A 16,070-nucleotide genomic window follows, 5' to 3' on the forward strand; every position below is an offset into this window, starting at 1 on the left:
ATGTAGCCAGCCTACACAGGTGAGGACCATGGCATCCTCCCTCCTCTCCTGAAACCTAACGAGCAATTTCACGTTCAGCCAGTAACTCCTGTCTGCCAGCCAAAGTGCAAAGAAGTAGTCTTGCCTCCCTTCCTCCCAGATTTCCCAGTTTCTTTTGAGAAGGCTGGGTTGAAAGCTATTTTTGATGTCTATCTTAGCCTAGGTTTTCTTGGGTGCAAATACCAGGGTAGACAGGTGGTGGAGCTTACCCTTGACCCTTCACATTCATGGTTTCATCCCAGCATTGACCAGTGTTATACAATGGATTATCAAAATATACTTTGAATGTTCAAATGTAAGATAAATTACAATAAAAGACCTATTGCCATGAATCCTCCTCAGAATTTTCCCCCTCTTTTTGGTGCCAGTTTTGTTTGGTACCAGGGACTGAACTCAGGACATTGTTCTTAGGAGGCAGGAGGGGGCACCACTGAGTTAAATCCCCAGCCCTTCTCCCGCTCTCTTTGAACACATGAATCCTACCATTCTTGCCACTTTTGAAGCAGTTCTGGATGTCTTCTTTCATATCAAGCATATAGTGAGAAAAGTAGCCTGAGTTCCATCCATGAGAAAGGCAGGCTCATAAAAACATTACAGGTATCCTCATCCACCTTATTCACCAGATCTGGCACTGTGTAACTTCTGGCTCTTCCCCAAAGCCAAAATGGCCATGAAAGTTAAACATTTGGATTGACTCAGGACATCAAGGCAACCATGAAAATGTGACTAACAGCATGAAAGAGGCTTGCCAGAACTGTTTCAGAAAGTGGCAAGAATGATGGGATAAGTGTGTTCAAAGTAAGGGGGAGTATTTGGAAGGAGATTAATGGCAATGTGTCTTTTAGTGTAATAAGATTTAAAATATTAAAATATTCACCATATTTTCTTTATGACACCTTATAATTAGCTGATCTTCTCTTAGGTGCCTCACTCCTGATGCAGAAGCCCGCCCAGATATTGTAGAAGTCAGTTCGATGATATCAGATGTCATGATGAAGTATTTAGACACCTTATCTACATCCCAGCTGGCCTTGGAAAAGAAACTGGACCGGGAACGGAGGCGCACCCAGAGATATTTTATGGAAGCCAATAGGAATGCCGTCATGTGTCACCATGAGCTGGCTCTGCTATCTCATGTAGGTACAGTTCTCTCGATCTCTTCATGATGCACTCTATTAGGCTGTCCTGAAGTTCTTCCTGCTTGTTTTAAGGAAAATTAATCTATAGGTAGAAAAATATTTGATACCTGAAAATTAAAGTAACAATGTAACTGACCTTCCATAAAACAAATGTAGAATTTATTGTATATTGCAAAATCAGAGTGTTAAAAGTTCTCTCAGCATTTCTTCAAGTTTAAAGTATGATGTTGGTATAAATAGTAGTGAATGCTTATATTTAATTTCTTCAGCAATCTGATTGGATCTTTTGAGGACATGGATGAAAATATGAGTTAATTCAGAGAAGGAAATAACATTTGCTTCTTAAAATTTTTCTTGTTGGTCTTATATAATTGCTGCATTACAGTTTGTGGTGATGATGTTGCTGCTAATTTCAAGTTGGAATTTGTTAAAACATTCTTCCTAATGACCTTTAGATTATTTTGATATTTAAGCATACCTCTGAACATAGACTAAAAAAGGGATGTGAAAGCTACAAACTGCCATGTGTACAAGTGGTGGTGTCAGTGATGCTCTTGTTACTGTCTTATTTATCTTCCTGTGTGCTTATTGTGGTCTTGACTCATGACCCACTACTCTTCAGGGAAACCCCAGCAAGGACCCAGGCTGGGGCCCTTCAACCCAGCAAATATTCTTTACTTCTAGTCTGACGGCAGGTTCCAAAGCAATAGAATCATAAAGCTCTTTCTTTCTTCTTTTCTTTTTTGGTCAGAGTAGCTGGTCATTAAATTCCTTCCCAAGATCTTAAGGATTTTCTGTACTTTAGCTCAGAAAATTATGTAAGATGTTGATTTCAAAGAAGAGATAGTTTTAATTTCTTGAATAATATTGGTTCCAGTGAATTCTTTTTTAAAAAGAAGAGAAGTATTATTGTTTAGAGGGTTTGTCTGCAGGCATTTGGAAGCCAGAAGTTGAAGATTCAATGTAATTTTCTTTTGGAGAGATATTCTTTCATCTTCCTTGTCTTAAATGCTGAGCTTAGCTATAATTTCACACAACAGTCTATGATGATTTTCTAAGGCCTTTGTTTATGTTTAGGAGCATATAACTTAAAGTTATAGCTCTCACTGAGCACAGGGAGTTAGAGCTCACTTTGCTTGTTATTTTACTGCCTGACTTCGTAAAGGCTAGGTAACAATAAGAAACACATCATTCTATATATGTCATGTTGCTTCCAAAATGGAGTATTCATAGTAGACTAAAATGCAAGAGATTTAGCTATTTCTATATATCTTAAGTATGTGGAGCCTTTTATTAAATTCTGGACTGCAAAGCCACTTAACCAGTTTCCAGTTGGATGTGAGTCATTTTATACCAGATTCATCTAGCTGATATGAGAGGGGTGGAGCTAGTTTGAAAATTAAAAGCAGAAATCCTCTTATCTTTAGCAAAACACCTTGAGAAAGATCATTTTATATATTTATTTTTACTTCTGAGCTCTTTGAAAAAATCTTTATTATGGAAAGCTTCAAATTTAAAGGCAGAGTATATTTTCTGTACCCATCTCCCACCTTCAACGATTAGCTATTTGGCACTAAATCTCTATCATTTATATCCCCATCCACTTATCACTCCCTTCCCTTTCCAGATTATTTTGAAGCAAATCCAAGAAACCATATCATTTCATTCATCATTATCTCAGTATGTATTTAGAGTGACAGTTTAATTATAGAATTCTAACTCTCAGATCATGGCCAGGTAAAACAAAGGGAAAGTTCTGAAGTCAAGAAAGAGCCTATGAGGGTCTTCGGGTGGTACCCCCACCTGTAAATTAGGGGAGTAATATACCTACTTCAGAGGCTGCTAGGATTAAATAAGTTGATGTGTTTGAAAATATTTTGCAACTTTGAAAAGTAGTATAAAATTGCAATATAACATCGATTACATAAAATGGGAAATTCTTATGGTAAGAGTAGTTTGTTGATGAATCTTACTGACTAATGCTAATTTGTCCAAGTAGAATTAGCATAAATTTTTGTGTGTCAGTCATGCAGTTAATACACATCTATTAATCACTTGCTGTAACCAACCTCAAGAAATGCCCTCCTAGAGCCCTCAATTTTTTATGGACCATGGAGAAATGCTTGACTTCAAAGCAAAGCTTATATTACTATGTTAGAGTCATTTAATACCTTTTCCTTGCACACTATTTTAAGTCTACTGATAATTTTTCCTTTCAAGATTAATCAAATGTAAATTAAAAGGAAAAATGCAATTTTATGAAAGAAGGAAACAAGACATATAATTGTATTTCATCAAAAGAAAGCATACAGGTAATTGGCATTATCCTCACTGGGTACCAATTATTGTTTTTTAAAGCATCAACACCAGTGCTGCCAGAAAAATTATAGGTGTAAATTGTTGTCTTTTTTTTTCTTAAGTAGTATTATGATTTTTTTCATTTCAAATATAGCAGCATGTTCTCCCAGAGCAGTTAACGTCAATAATGCAATTACACATCCAATGATAAATGATAGTCAAAGGGAAGAGAAATTAGTGGGTTCAGTGAAACTTTATAAATTCCCAGCACCAATAAGGGATCTACTGTGAATTACTGAAATTTTCTAAATTAGTTGGTAAGCAAACAATTGACAAGAAACATTTAAGGCTCCTATCTCACTGAGGCAGTGTGCTATTTTCTCTCACATATTTATCGTATTTGTAATTAATGCAATTTATAATAGGCTACTAAAGACAAGAACAAATATATATTTCAAAAGGACAGAGACGTTTTCACTAATAAGTTCACTCCTGTGTACTGTGGTTTACCCACTGTGAGAGTGAAGCAAAACATTCCTTTTGAAAAATGTTAACCTTCTTAATTTCTGTAGTTTAAAATAAGAGATCATAAGGACAGCACTAGTTGACAATGATAAGAATTACTCAGAATAAAACAAGGAACAACTTTTACTTAAATGTCAATAATTAAAAGGGTATTATAATACAGACAATGTTGTGGCATTGTAATAGTCAAAACCATGATCAGTGTTTTGGTGCTGTCAACAATGTGTCGAACACATTTCAGATATTATTTTATATCTGAGACAGAAAATTAGCATAGACGTGTCTAAAAGGTACACTCTTTCGATCTTCACCAGCAAACAGAAGGATGAGCATTAAAAAAAAAAAATTCATGCTGGAAAAGATCTGGAGAATCAATGGAAAACTTTCAGTTTCATTTACATTATTAGAATTTTGTGGATACAGCTTCAACCTAATATTTACAGAGTTGAATAAAGCATATACCTATGTGCACAGGTGGAACCGAGTTGATTATTCCAGGGAGACTGACAGTAATCATGATAGAAGTATGTTCTCGCAGTTTGAGATTTGCAAGGATTATAGCTTCTCCTTCAACAGTATTTGACAGGAAGTTTATCCTTACCACTCCGGTCTTAAAGCTGAAAGGTGGTTTGTTTCTACTAGTTTATTAAGTTCATTCATTTTGGAAACTACTTTCACATCCATAAGCACCTGTCAGGGAGCAACACAGAGAAAAATTGAAAATGCTTGCAGTCTCTAATTAATAATGAAAGGTGCTTGCTTTGGCAGAACATATACTAAAATATAATAATTAATAATGAAAGAACAAGGATTTGTTGGCTCTCTTCTGAATGTAAGGTATCATGTGTGATAACCTGAGAGTTATAAGAAACTACAATGGTCCCAGTTGTGAAGTAGCTTATAATATGCTTAGGAAGACAAAAGAAATAAGCAGTTTTTGGAAGAGATTTCTAAGGATAGAGGAGAATTTGAGTAAATAACAGTGAGATATAGGGGAGATATTTTAGGGAGGCTCCCATAGCAAACAGGGAAGATCAGGGCTTGATTGATGAATATGGAAGTCACTTATGGATGGAAAAGAACAGCGAAAGTTTAGAAACTCCAGATATACATGCTTAGCTTACTTAGGACTAAGAAGGCAACTTAGAAATAGTATTGTTGTACGCTTTAATTTAGCAGACAAGACGAGGAAGCCAGAAATAGAGACTTGTCCATGGTCATCTAGCAAATTAAGGCCTATCCCAGGACTGAAGCTTAGGTTTGCTAACTTACAATGCATATTTTCATCTGGATAGTTTGAAGTCTGGGTGGAAAAAATTTGTGCATGGTAGAAAATTAACTACCTTGCTGAGGTGTTTGAGTTTAATCCTGTGGGTACAGTGGACTAAAATCTTGAATTCTCCAAATTGCTTAACAACCAAATTTCCAAACTAAAAGCTAGTTCTTGTTGATTGTACGTGTCCCCCCTTGATATTTTTTCTTCTATGATTTCACTGTACTTCTTTACTCTGGTTTCCATCTTACCTGTCTGAATACCCTTTCTCATTTTTTATCTAAACCCTGGCCTCTTCATTTTCAACATTCTGATTTTCTCCTTGCACTTTTCTTGATTGGGCCCCATTTAGTCCCATGGTTTTTTCATTTCATATGAATATGGCTAAAAATACATCATGCAAAATGTTAATTTTCTTTCATAACTCTGTTCCTACTGATGACGGTAAATGGTAGATGTGGCCAGTTTCAATTATGTCAATCTCTCTTTACTCTAAAAGTTCCTTTCCCATTTTAAGGTTTCCCTTCTCTGTCCCCTCCTCAAGTTGGCAACTGGGTGCAGGAAGAAGGTGAAGCAGTCCCATGTCAGTTGGGGAGGGCAGCAGTTCTCTGTACTCCCTTCCTCTGGGTGTTGGCTTCTGCTAACTTTAGCTGAAGTGAACCCATCTCTGTGGTTCTTGTGACCTCTGTTCTTTTTTTTGTTTGTTTCTGGGGATCGAACTCTGGTCCTTGCACTTGAGCAGCAGGCAGTGAAACCACTGAGCTAAATCCCCGGCCCTAGTGACCTCTGTTCTTGTTAAGTGTTTATGGCATCTGTCACTCATAGCCTCTTTTCTCTGTGTGGTTTATTTAAGCCTGGTGGATGACCCGTGATGCCTTAGCTCCCACTGAAGGGTCACTATTCCTGCTTCTCTTCTGAGGCCTGACTGTGACTTTCTTGGTGGCATCCTTAGTTTAAGAACTCTTCTCTATGTCCCCCAGTGCAGGGATGGCCTGGTGAACTTGCCAGCCAGCATCAGTGCTATTTCTCCTTTCCCCTGGGAGACAAAGGGAGCTTTGGGTTCCGTGTAACACATGGCCTATTAGGACCCCCCTGGGAATGGGGGCACTGTCTCAGCCCCACCAGCTTGGCCACCTTCTTCATTCCTTTCTGCTCTTCTATCCCATGTGCCTACCATTATGTACTAGTATTCCAGGTACTAAAGATACTACAGTCAGCACTATAGACAAGTTTTCTGACTGGCCTTCCATTAAATGCTCATGTCAACCCCATTGTATATAGCATTATGACCATCATGAATTTTCTCTGGTGGTTCAGTGTTTTCTGGCTGTACCTGAATCTCCCCTCACACCTCTGTGTATTTCTCCAACTCCTCAACACCTGATTGAATCAGTTCCACTCAGATTATCTAGGATTTATCTCCTGATGTTCAATATCCTCTGCATTTCTACCAAAATTATCTTTCAAATGCAGCCCCACACTTCTGATCTTGGTAAATTATCCTATGCTTAAGATGATGAGTAAATTTTCAAATAGTGAGTTCTGGAAATATTTTCTAAGCTTTGGTGAATTAAAAAAAAGCATCATCTTAAATTCCATCTACTTTGGAGGACAAAGTAGCTGTTATAGCACTTATCAGCAAAGATTAACTTTAAAATTTATAAACCCACTTCATTATGAAATTCTTATTATAGTTTTCTAATATGATCTGTTATGTGTTCTTAGCAAAATTTATTGACAGATATTTGATATTTTTCTTAAATTCTCACATATTTTTATAGTTGACCACTTAATTGAACAGATGCAAGTATCCAGATTCTCATAGTGCACATTTTAAAATTGTGCTATTTATTTATCTGAGTTGCTTTATTTTTATTATACCATATGCCACTTACAATTGCTGAGCACACTACTAAAGGCATGTGTCTGCAATCCTCTGCCAAGAGATTAAATTAAGCCATGTAGAAAATGATGTACTTTTAAAGGACGATGTTTTTATGAACATGTTTGCTTTCATTGTCTGGTTAATTGTTGACTGAATTTCCCCCAAGGCGCGAAAATGCAACAAGTGATGCACAGAGAGAAGGATCAGGAAAAATTATGATTTGGTTTGGAAATGTTTTGAGAAAAAAGTAATATCATCTTATGGGCTTCCATGCAAATATGGAAACAGTTCTTGCATCCAATGTGCAATCTTCCCCCTTTCCTTTTATAATTGACATGATTTACACACAGTAAAATGTATAAAACATTAAGTGCTTAATTCAGTGACTTTTGACACACGTGTAACACTCACCTCAAACAAGAGTCAGAACATTTGCATTACATTTCCCTGCCAGGACAAAGATTGTGATGACATCTGTCACTATAGAGTATTCTTGACTGTTGTGAGACTACGTATAAATCTAATATACATACCCTTTTGCATCTAGCTTCTTTCTTGTGACATGTCTCTGAGATTCATCCATGCTGTGTGTATAGTGATTTTTACAAGGTAGTATTAAATAGTATGATACATTATATTTTATCTATTCTTCTTTTGAGTATTATAATTTAGACTGCTATGAACTTTCTTGCTTGTCATATTGTGGATATATTTTCATTTCTCTTAGGTAAATATCTAGGAATAGAATTTTAGGTAATAGGTAGTTGTATGTTTAAATATAAAAGTGATTACCAATTTTCCAAAATTGTACCACTTAATACTTTCAGGAGCAGTGTGTGAGAGTTTCAGCTGTTCCACATCTTTGCCAACATTTGGTATTGTCAATCTTTTTTATTTTAGCCTTGTAGTGTTGTAAAATTGTATCTCCTTGTGGTTTTAATTTGCATTTTCCTGATAATCAAAGGGGTGAATGGATATGTGTGTGTGTGTGTGTGTGTTTGTGTGTAATATCTGCTCAAATCTTTTACTCATTGTTTTATTGGATTACTTTTCTGTTTTTGACAATTTAGTTATTTATATATTTCAACAACTAGCTTGTTGCCAAACATCTACTGAAGAAATTTTCTCCTTCTTGATTTGTTTTACCTTTTTATTAATGCTATTTTTTTGAATGAAAGAAAATTATAATTTTGAAAGACCAATTCATTTATCAAGTTTCTTTTGTTAGTTGTCAGGGCTTTTTGGATCCTGTTAAAGAAAATTTGTTCCCTACTTCAAGGTTGCAGAAATAGGCTCCTCTTTATTTGTAAATATGTTACGGTTATAGCTTTTATAATCAAGTCTGTGATCCATTTTGATTTTACTTTGCATATAAAATAATGAAGACGTTGAACTTTTCTGTATGGATATCCATTTTTTTCAACGTGGTCAAAATAGCTAACCTTCACTCATTGATTTCACTTTGCAATTTTGTTCAGCATCTTTGAAATTATTTGTCAATATATATGTAGATATTTTTCTGGACTCTTTTTCCCACTGATTTTTATATCTGTTTTTTAGGGCAATATCACAGTTTTGATTATTATAGTAAAATGTTTTGTTTTATTTTATTTTTTAATTTAAAAATAAAATCATGTTTATCATGTCCAACATGATGTTTTGGGTGGAATATATATTTTTGAATATATATTGTATATGTGGTTTAATTGAGCTAATTAACAAATGAATAACTTCAGTTATCTTTTTTATAGTGAGACATTTAAATTCCACTCTTGCAGCATTTTTCAAAACTGTAAGATATTATTATAATTATAGTCACTATGGTCTACAATAGACCTCTTGAATTTGCTCCATTTCAGAGAAACTCTGCTCTCTTTTGCTTTGTAGCTATTTAGTAAGTGTTAAAATTGGGTTATACAAGTCTTCCAACTTTATTCTTCTTTGTCAAGTTTGATTTGCCTATTTTAGGTCTGTTGCATTTCCGTATTAATTTTATTTTTTTAATTATTTCCATCAAAATTCAGAACTTTATTTTTTTTCCCCATTAAGTTTATTGGTACATTTCAGATATGAAATACAGTTATATTCATCATTGGGATCTTGTACCATTACATAAATATCTTGGTTCTTATCTTTTCCCCCTTCCCCTGCCCTCCTTTCACCCCCTCTACCCTTCCCTATTTGCAAAGACTTTTTTTTCCATTTTTTTCCTTTTCTCATATTTTTTCTTTTCCCTTCTTTCCCTTCCCCTACCCCTCCCACTTCCCCTGCTCCTTTAGACCTTTTCTTCCTATTACACAATATCAAATATACATGTTTAAAATTACAATATCAAGATCTAGGAGACATTACCACAGATTTTACAGAATTTAAAAGGATATAGAAATCATATTACAAAAATCTGTTTTGAAATAAATTTGGCAACTTCTAAGAAGTACCTTGGAAGACAAATTAATGAATCTAACTCTGGAGGAAATATAAAATTTGAATAGCACCTTGGAAGACAAATTAATGAATCTAACTCTGGAGGAAATATAAAATTTGAATAGCACCTATTAAAGAAAGTATATTCCTAGCTTGAAAACCTACTTATATGACAACAACAGACTCATATACATTTTAACTGATAAATTATATCAAACATTTAAAGCAGAAAAAAGAAGGAACACTTCTCCCCACATTTTAGCAACTCAACAGTGTGCTAATCCTAACACTGGATAAAGATAATAGGAGAAAAAATTATGAACATAGATAGAAATTTGTTTAACAAAACCAACTATTAGAAGTCAGACCTGGCAGTATGTAGAAAGTAGTTTTATTATAGGGATGGCAGTGTTGGTTCAGCATTGGAAGATCCACCCCCAAAAGTCATCATTTTAACAGAGGAAAAGAAAAAGCCATATGATCCTGTCAATAGTTGCAGAAAAAGTATTGGACTAAATTCTACAGCTGTTTATGGTAAAAGCTATCAGGAGACTAGAAGTAGAACAGAACCTTCTCAACAGATCAAAGACATGTACTCCATACTTTCAGCAAAAACACCTCATATGAATGGAGAAGATACAATGCTTTCTCGTTAAGGTGGGGAACAAGGGTAGATATGCCTACTCTTCATCTGTCCATTAAACTTTGAAACATAGGTCTAAACCAAAATAGCCTGGCAATAAACTGACACAGTTATGATAGAATTGGCAAGGTAGAAGTAAAATCTTTATATGTAGATGAAAAGATCATCTACAGAGAAAACACTAAGAAATCTTTAGGAGCCCCTAGAACTTGTATTTGAATTTTGCAGGATTAGAAAACACAAGGTATATATAAAAATTCAAGTCTGTGTATACTTGCTATAAATGAAGAATTGGATATTGAAATTTAAAAGTTATGTAGGAGTACAAAGGAATCAGAAAAGTAAAAAGAAAAAGAAAAAAAAAAAGAACAGTGTTGGAAGACATTTAGTACCTAATTTTAAGACTCCTTCTAAAGCTACAGTAATCAAGGCAGTGTTGGTGTAAGGAAAGACATACAGATCATTGGAATAAAACAGAGAATCTAGATATAGAACCACACATATATGGTCCACTGAGTTTTGAAAGATTATTTAACATTAACATTTTATAGAACATAAACTCAACTCAAAAGCAGAGGAAAAGATAGTGTTTTCAGCAAATGGCACTAGAACACCTGGTATCCATATATAAAAAATTAACCTCAACCCTTTATATCCATACATAAAAATGACTTGAAAGGACCCATGAACCTAAATATGAATGCCTAAAACTATAAAACTTTAAGAAGAAATTATAAGGGAAAATGTTTATGAATTTAGGGTAGTCAACTTCTTAGGATATAAAAAACATGATGTATAAAAGAAAAAATTGATAAATGAGATTCCATCAAAATTTAGAACTTTAAATGACATGGTTAAAATGAAAAGTAGTCCTTAAACAGACCATATTAACAATGCATATAACCTATGACCAGAATATATAAAGAACTCTTACAGCTCATTAATAGACAATCCAATTAAAAAGTAGACACAAGAAGATGATAAATAGCCAGTTCAGCACAAGGAAAGGTGTGCAACACTAGAATCAGAAAAATACTAATCAGTATAATAACAAGATTGAATTATACACTCATCATGGAGATGAAGTTAAAAGTTTTAAAAGCCTTGTCATGACTTTTTCTTTTTGTTGGATTCTCCCCCTTTGTGTTTAATTTGTCACGCCTGATGGATTCATTCTGCTGGGCTTCCTGGGGTTGTGATTCTCATTGTCTTTTCCTAGGATATTGTCTAAAATTTTGTGGAGTGCTGATTTGGTATTCATGAAGTTTCTAAGGTGCTCTTTATCATGAAAGTATCTTATTTCTCCATCAATTATGAAAGATAGTTTTGCAGGGTACATCAATCTGGGTTGGAGGCTGTTTTCCTTTAGGGCTTGAAATACATCACTCCAAGGTCTTCTTGCCTTGAGGGTTTGCATTGAGAAGTCTGCTGTGATTCTGATGGGCTTTTCTTTGTATGTGATTTGTTTCTTTTCTCTACCTGGTTGTAGAATTTTGTTCTTCTGTTGGGTTTCTGGAATCCTGACTATATATGCCATGTGTAGATGTTTTTTGATCAAGGCTATTTGGAGCCCTATATGCATCACTTATCTGTAAGTCAAGTTCTTGTCCCCTGCTTGGGATGTTTTCTGCCATCACTTCTGTGAACAGGTGTTTTATGCCATCAACACTCTCTCCTGTTTCTTCATTGACTCCAATCAGTCTTATGTTATTCTTCTTTTCATCATCTAGCAGCTGTTGGATTGATTTCTCATGGTCCCTTAAAATTTTAAAACAATTTTTCTTTTCCTCGTCACTAGTTGCAATCTTATCTTCTATATCTGAAATTCTGTCCTCACATTGGTTCATTCTGCTCTGTAGACTTTTAATGGAGTTTTTAATCTCCTGGAAATCTGTTTGCATCTGTTTTATGGATTTCATTTGTTTCCTATGTTGGGATTCCATCATGTTCCTAAGCTCCTCTATTTTTTTATCTGTGTCCTCTCTAGATTTATTAATCATGTCTTGCAGTATGGGCACAATGTCTGCTGTTATTTGAGAAATTATTTCTGATTACATTTTTCCCAGATCCTCTTTTGTTGCCAGTTCAGAGAGTTCAGGTGGTTGAATATCAGATTGTTCCATCTCGTTTCCCTTTGAGGTTGCTGTAGGTGATCTGGAAGTCTGTTTTTGAGGCTTATTTACATGTCTTCTCATTTCCAAGGGGGTGGGGGGTGGGGTGCATCTGGCACCCACGTGGCTCAGCTCCTCTGCCTTGGGAGCAGTGGAATGGTGGCCGAGAAGCCTCCTCCTGGGTGCTGGGATTGGCTCACCTCCTCTTCCCTGGGAGTGGTGGAATGGTGGCTGGGGAGCCTCCTCATTAATTTTAAAAACAAGTTTGTCAGTTTCTTTAAAAAAATCATTCTACAATTTTATTTTTTACCATTCATTTTAACATGGAGAAAATTTTTACAGTATTTAAAAAATTCAGACATCTATTTCACTTATTGAACAAAATTTATTGAGCATTTATTTTTCTGCATTGTATCTGGTCTTCTGAACAAAACAAAGATCACCTACTTAATAGTAGGGAAAGATTAATAATAGCTAAATTAAAATATATTTCAGTGTTATAAAAAAAAGAAGGCAAGGTAATAGAAAGTGTTAGCTATGGAGAGAGAGACATTTTAAATAAGGATATCAAGAAATAAATAGGACACACATGTGCAAATATCAAATAGTTTCTCTAGTGTGAGAAACTGAAAGTGTAAATAAGGATGAAAATGATTAAAATGAATAATTGATAATTTGAAATAAGAAAAGCTCCAAGGGTTTGGGGATGGCAGGAGGGGAAGGGGAAAGGGAAGAAGGGAAAGGAAAAATTATGAGAAAGAAAAAAAAATGGAATCAAAGTCTGTGTAAATGGAGAAGGGTGTAAGTGGTGAAGGGTGCACAGGTAATGGGAGAAAAAATAAGAACTAAGATACATCATGTTCTGGTACAAACACCCAATGATAAATGTAAAGGTATTTTATACCTAAAATGTACCAATATATAAATAAAAAATAAATAAATAAGGATATCAAGGAAAATTCCTATAATTGCATCACATTTGAGCAAACACATAAATATGTTATAAATGGGTGATCCCAAAGGACATAGCACTGTTGGCAGAGGGAGCAGCATTTCCAAAGGTCCTGAGGTAGGAGAATGCCTGCCAGGCTCAAGGAGCAGAGAAGGAGACTGAAGACAGAGACAGTAGGAGGTGAGGATGCTATAGCCCATGGTATGGACTCAAGTGATGTGAGTTTTGAGAAAGCAAAGGGGTGACATCAATTTTAAAAATGTTATAGCTAGGTGTTGTATAGGAATTGACCCCTGAGAATAAAGGGTGGAAGCAGGGAGATTGTTTAAGTAAAGATCACAGTGGTCCAAGCAAAAGATAATGGTAACTATTTTTCCTTGATCTTAATTTTTTCTCTACTGGCACATAATAATTTGGTATTTTGACATTTTGTGATAAGTGTGCAGATTAGCAAGAACCCAACCTTTCCATATGTAATTCTGTCATAAAAATGGAACAGTAAGTGGGGTTTTAATTTGGGGGTTCATTTTTGTGGATACCACCCATGTCTCATGCTGTACTTTTGAATGCCTTGAGCATTGCTGGCTTTCAATTACATTTCTTAGTTTTGAGAAATCAAAATTAGAGTGCCTTAAAACTTGCTCATTTTATGGATCTCTGTGCATTGTTTCCTCCTCATATTAAATAAAATGACCTGATTCTGGCCTCATCTGAAATGCTTGTGCAGTATACATAAAATATGATAAAAAAATATGATGTGTTAAAATTAAAAAAAATATGACAGTAAAAGAAACATTGCCATTAATTCCCTTCAAAATACTTCCCCTCACTTCAAACGCACTTCTCTCATTCTTCTTCCCAGTTTCTTAAGCAGTTCTGAAAGTCCCTTTTCATGAATGCCTTTAGCTGTGCTGCCTTGATTGCCCTGAATTGATTCCAAATGATTACTTCCCATTTTGAGTTTGGGGAAAAGCCAGAAGTCACACAGCACCAGACTCAGCAACTAAGGTGGATGAGGACCTGCTGTACTGTTTCTACAATCTGCCTGCCTATCTATTGGATGGTACTGAGCAGCAATTTTTGACCACACTTTGTAAAGACACTTACAAAAGAGGACTTCCACAGCTGCTTCAGAGAGAGAGAGGCAAGATTGGTGAGATAAGTGTCTTTGAAACAAGGAAAAGTATTTCGAGGGAAATTAATAGCAGTGTGTGTTTTACTGTAATAATTGCTTTTAAATGTGAACATTGGTTGTATTTTTCGATCACCCCAAGTATATTCAATTTGATTTATATACTAGTCTGCAATCTTATAGATATGGTCAATAGCAACATTTATCTTCTGTGTTTTTAACAAATGATACTTTCAGATTGTTACATTGCCTCCTCTTTGTTACTGTAATTACTTCTAGAAAATGTGTACTTGTGTTAGGAATAGCAGAGAACTCATCCAATTTTGATACTAGGTTAATTATGGGATAGCAGTGAAGTATTTTATGTGATGGAAAATTTTATAATTATTTTTAGATTGACTTGTAATGATCAGTTCATTACCTAATTTCATTATGGTTTAGTAACATGTTCTAGTGTTTTGAGGAATTTCTAAGAGAGTAATGATAGTAACACTAACAACTGTTGCATCAAAATTTTTAGCATTGTATGAATACTTTTGTTAAGAACTTCAATATAAAATAAGAAATAAGATCTAAACCTGAGGGAAAAAAAATCCCTTTATTATATAATCCTTATAAATTTAGCTGATTTTATGGTTCAAAACACCAGTGTTTTTAGTTTGATTTTAACTATTCTTCTCTGACTTGACATATGGAATATGGGAAAAGGGAAGTATTTAGGATTGGAGCTGACAGATTTCTGTCTGTCACAGAGGGATCAGGCTCCAGCCGTCTATCAGCTCACCTCTCTGAGATGGCAAAGCCAAGCCTCTCAAGGGAGACCTGGGCTGAAGCCCATCAGCTGTGGCCTCTTCAGTGATCTGACCACGTTGGCTGGTTTTGAAAAAATACTTTGAAATTTACAGGCTAAGTTTACTGACAATAGTATGCCGTTAATGACCTGTCTCCTATTTCAGATTTTCTTTGTGCTTTCATTCATGAAAAGCATAGAATGTGATTTGTCACAGATCAAAGATCACCTCAACTAGATGAATTGTCAGTCACCGGGTAGATCCAAATTTATGTATTTAAGAGCACTTATTACTAAGTTAATGGAAGAGAAAGGTAAAGATAAAGCTAGTGGAGTATGAATATTTTAAAGCACAAAAATAGCCAGATGTGGTGGCACATGCCTGTAATCTCAGCACACAGGAGGCTGAGACAGGAGGATTGCTGTGAGTTGGAGGCCAGTCTAGGCTACATAATGAGTTCAAGGCCATCCTGGAGTGCATAGTGAAGGTCTGTCTCCAAAAAAAAAATCACAAAAATAGTACATTTTTATGGGTCTAAAGTAAAGCATCTATAAGATACAGCTGGTGTTATGTTTTTATATTTCTTTTTTCCCTTCTCTACATAAAACTAACATTGTAGGAAATTTTAAAAATTGCACTAATTTTAATAAAAATAAGCTTCATTCTTTCCCTACTGTCACAGTTAATTTGGGCAATGCCAGTCTGTTACTGTTAGACTTGCTATTCAACTAAAAATGTATTATGATCTGCTGCACACATAAAAATTACATTATAATGAGCAAAACTGAGCTAGACATAATTGTGCCTATACCAGTACTGTGACAGGAAGTGTCTTCTATACTAGTGATGATTTCCATA

General features: G+C 35.1%; 1 protein-coding gene across 16 annotated transcripts in view; it reads left to right on the forward strand.

Moving 5' to 3' along the window:
- Window positions 1–16,070, forward strand: part of Nek10 (NIMA related kinase 10) — a 271,741-nt gene that overhangs the window by 179,436 nt on the left and 76,235 nt on the right. For all 16 annotated transcript variants that reach the window (XR_002387088.2, XR_002387089.2, XR_002387090.2 and 13 more), the window contains one exon: window positions 962–1,175. Coding sequence is in view for 13 of the 16 variants with exons in the window: in XM_013077058.3 (XP_012932512.1) it covers window positions 962–1,175 (214 nt within the window). In the remaining 3 variants the exon portion in view is untranslated. The remainder of the gene's footprint in view (window positions 1–961; window positions 1,176–16,070) is intronic.

The sequence above is a fragment of the Heterocephalus glaber genome, unplaced genomic scaffold, assembly GCF_053883595.1.
Source record: "Heterocephalus glaber isolate CG9 unplaced genomic scaffold, H.glaber_assembly_v1.0 deba00001472, whole genome shotgun sequence".
Classification (NCBI taxonomy): domain Eukaryota; kingdom Metazoa; phylum Chordata; class Mammalia; order Rodentia; family Bathyergidae; genus Heterocephalus; species Heterocephalus glaber.